This window comes from Trichechus manatus, unplaced genomic scaffold, assembly GCF_000243295.1.
Source record: "Trichechus manatus latirostris isolate Lorelei unplaced genomic scaffold, TriManLat1.0 scaffold00374, whole genome shotgun sequence".
NCBI lineage: Eukaryota > Metazoa > Chordata > Mammalia > Sirenia > Trichechidae > Trichechus > Trichechus manatus.
This window is the reverse complement of record NW_004444310.1, coordinates 83,942-86,114: the sequence shown is the minus strand read 5'-3', so window position 1 is coordinate 86,114 and position 2,173 is coordinate 83,942. Positions and strand designations below refer to the sequence as shown.

At 45.0% G+C, this 2,173-nt stretch overlaps 1 protein-coding gene across 4 annotated transcripts in view; it reads right to left on the bottom strand.

The window, feature by feature from the left end:
* ABRAXAS1 (abraxas 1, BRCA1 A complex subunit) overlaps positions 1 to 1,959 on the bottom strand; it is a 26,305-nt gene extending 24,346 nt beyond the window's left edge. For 3 of the 4 annotated variants that reach the window (XM_023725711.1, XM_004390967.2, XM_023725712.1), the window contains exon 1: positions 1,801 to 1,959. In XM_023725711.1, the coding sequence (XP_023581479.1) occupies positions 1,801 to 1,887 (87 nt within the window). In that variant the 5' untranslated portion in view covers positions 1,888 to 1,959. The remainder of the gene's footprint in view (positions 1 to 1,800) is intronic. The other variant, XM_023725713.1, reaches the window with a different exon arrangement.
* Between the last annotated feature and the right edge of the window lie 214 nt (positions 1,960 to 2,173).

Sequence of the window (2,173 nt, the reverse complement as noted above, 5' to 3'; positions counted from 1 at the left end):
CATTTTGCCATAAAAGTGGTGATTTCTTTGAATTTCAGATAATTGAACTTTCTTTTGGCATACTTAAAGACCTAATGTGCTCGACAGACACTTAAGAATTTTTTCTTCTTTATAGCTAGTTAAGAATGCATTTTTTTTCCCCATTTCATAAAAAGAAGAGAGCACAAAAGGAGTATTTCCACACTATGAGTCTACAGGAATCAAAGGAAAAAAAAATCTAGAACTCTATACTCTAGTGTTAATCGATTTTGATACTCCCAAGGGCAAACCCTGGGAAATGAAGCAAAGGCAATGCAAGTGTAGCCATCCAGGAAACCACACTTTAAAAGACTTTTAGAAAAAGATCTCAGAAACAGGAGCCTTTTTAACTCTAAAGTTACTTCCCAAGGGTTCGCCCCATAAGCTACAGAGGATTTAAGGATCCATTCTATTGATACCTACACTAAGGGCATTCCAAAGTCATTTCCACAGCTACACCCATTAACTCATTGCTGTAATGGATTCCAGCTCATAGCCACCCTATAGGATGGGGTAGAACTGCCACACAGGGTTTCCAAGGCTGTAATCTCTATGGAAGCAAATCGTCACATCTTTGTCCTGCTAAGCAGCCGGTAGGTTTCAACTGCCACCTTTAGGTTAGCTAGGAACCCTTAACCACTGTGCCAGCAGGGCTCCTTCCACAGCTACACACATATTAGAAATGATATATATTGGGTCTTTTGATACATGTTAACCTGCAAGGTTATTTAAAATTGCATAAAAAGGTATATTAATTCTGATCTTTATTAGAATAGGGTCCAAAAAAAAATATTCGACAAGACAGATCTTGTATTATAAATTGGTACAAAGTTTAGCATAAATTACTAAACTTTATTCAGTATGGCGTTCTCTAAACAGTATTAGCACAGTAGGTGGTATTTTAGATTTTTTTTTTTAGCAAGTTACTAAGCACTATAAACACTACTTCTGAAGCTTTAAGTTTTCGTGCTCTTTTTAAAATTTCGTAAAAATAAAATTTTAGAAAACAGGCACTGTATTAAAAACCATTTCATTAAACTTCATCCAGAGTTTTTTGTACCTAGGAAAATACATACAATAAGCATTTAAATATTGAATATTTGAGGATAAACAATGTTTATAACGGAAATCACTGGAAAAGGAACCATCTGAGCCCTTACAATAAATCTGATACCAATACAAACACATAAAATCCGATATCCAATATACTAAATTAAGCTTTTTCACCCACTTGTTAACTTCCACTGTATTTCCCAAAAAAGTCACCGAATGCAACATCTATTATTCCCCTGACATCTTAACATCGGGGGGGAGAAAAAAAAAGCACAGCAGCAGCTCTGAATGGAAAAAATTTACAGCTGTCTTTGAAAATGACATCGTCGGTAATTATGGGAAACGGAAAGTTGGCAGGCAACTTTCCTAGCTGCGGCGGGACGACGCTAAGTGAACTTTCTCTCCTAAGTTTGACCCGAAAAAAGGTAGACTGATGAAAGGGAAAGAAATGCGGGCGTGTGGCCACTCAGGTCGGGGAACAGAAATAGAGGTTAAAGGAGGGAGGGCTAATCTTGGGAAAGACTTTAGCAGCAGAAGGCACATCAAGGACCCTCAAGAAGAGGGCGCAGGTAGAAACAGTAGGGTAGAGAGTCGGCGTGGGGGAGAACGTGGGCGGGCGGGGCCCGGGCGACGACCGTGAGGAGGTTCCGACCGCGGCCGGGGGAAGGAGGCCGTGCGCCAGGCCTCTTCTGCGGCGACAAGAGATCCCGCCTCGCACCCTCGGCTCACCGTGTCCGAGTCAGTGTTGAGGTGCTGGAAGGCCAGTGCGCCGAGCACAAAACCAGAGAGCACCGCTGACGTGCTCTCCCCCTCCATACTCTACACGCCGCCTTGCTGCCCGCTGAGACCGAGGGGTAAACGGAGGCGCGCGCAAGGGGCCGGCTACTCTAGCGGCTGTCGGAGGGGTGAACGGGGGACCCGGAGCGGAGCGAGGAGGCGGAGCCTGCGCTTGCGCAGAGGCTGCGGCGCGCTCCGTGGAGCCGCGAGTCAACGGCGGCTGTCGGCTAGCGAGGGCGAGACGAGGCAGTTATGGGAGAGCGTGGCTGGTTCCGGTGTTCTTGCCCTGCTTGGAATTAGGGTGTCTCTCACTCGCTCTTGACGG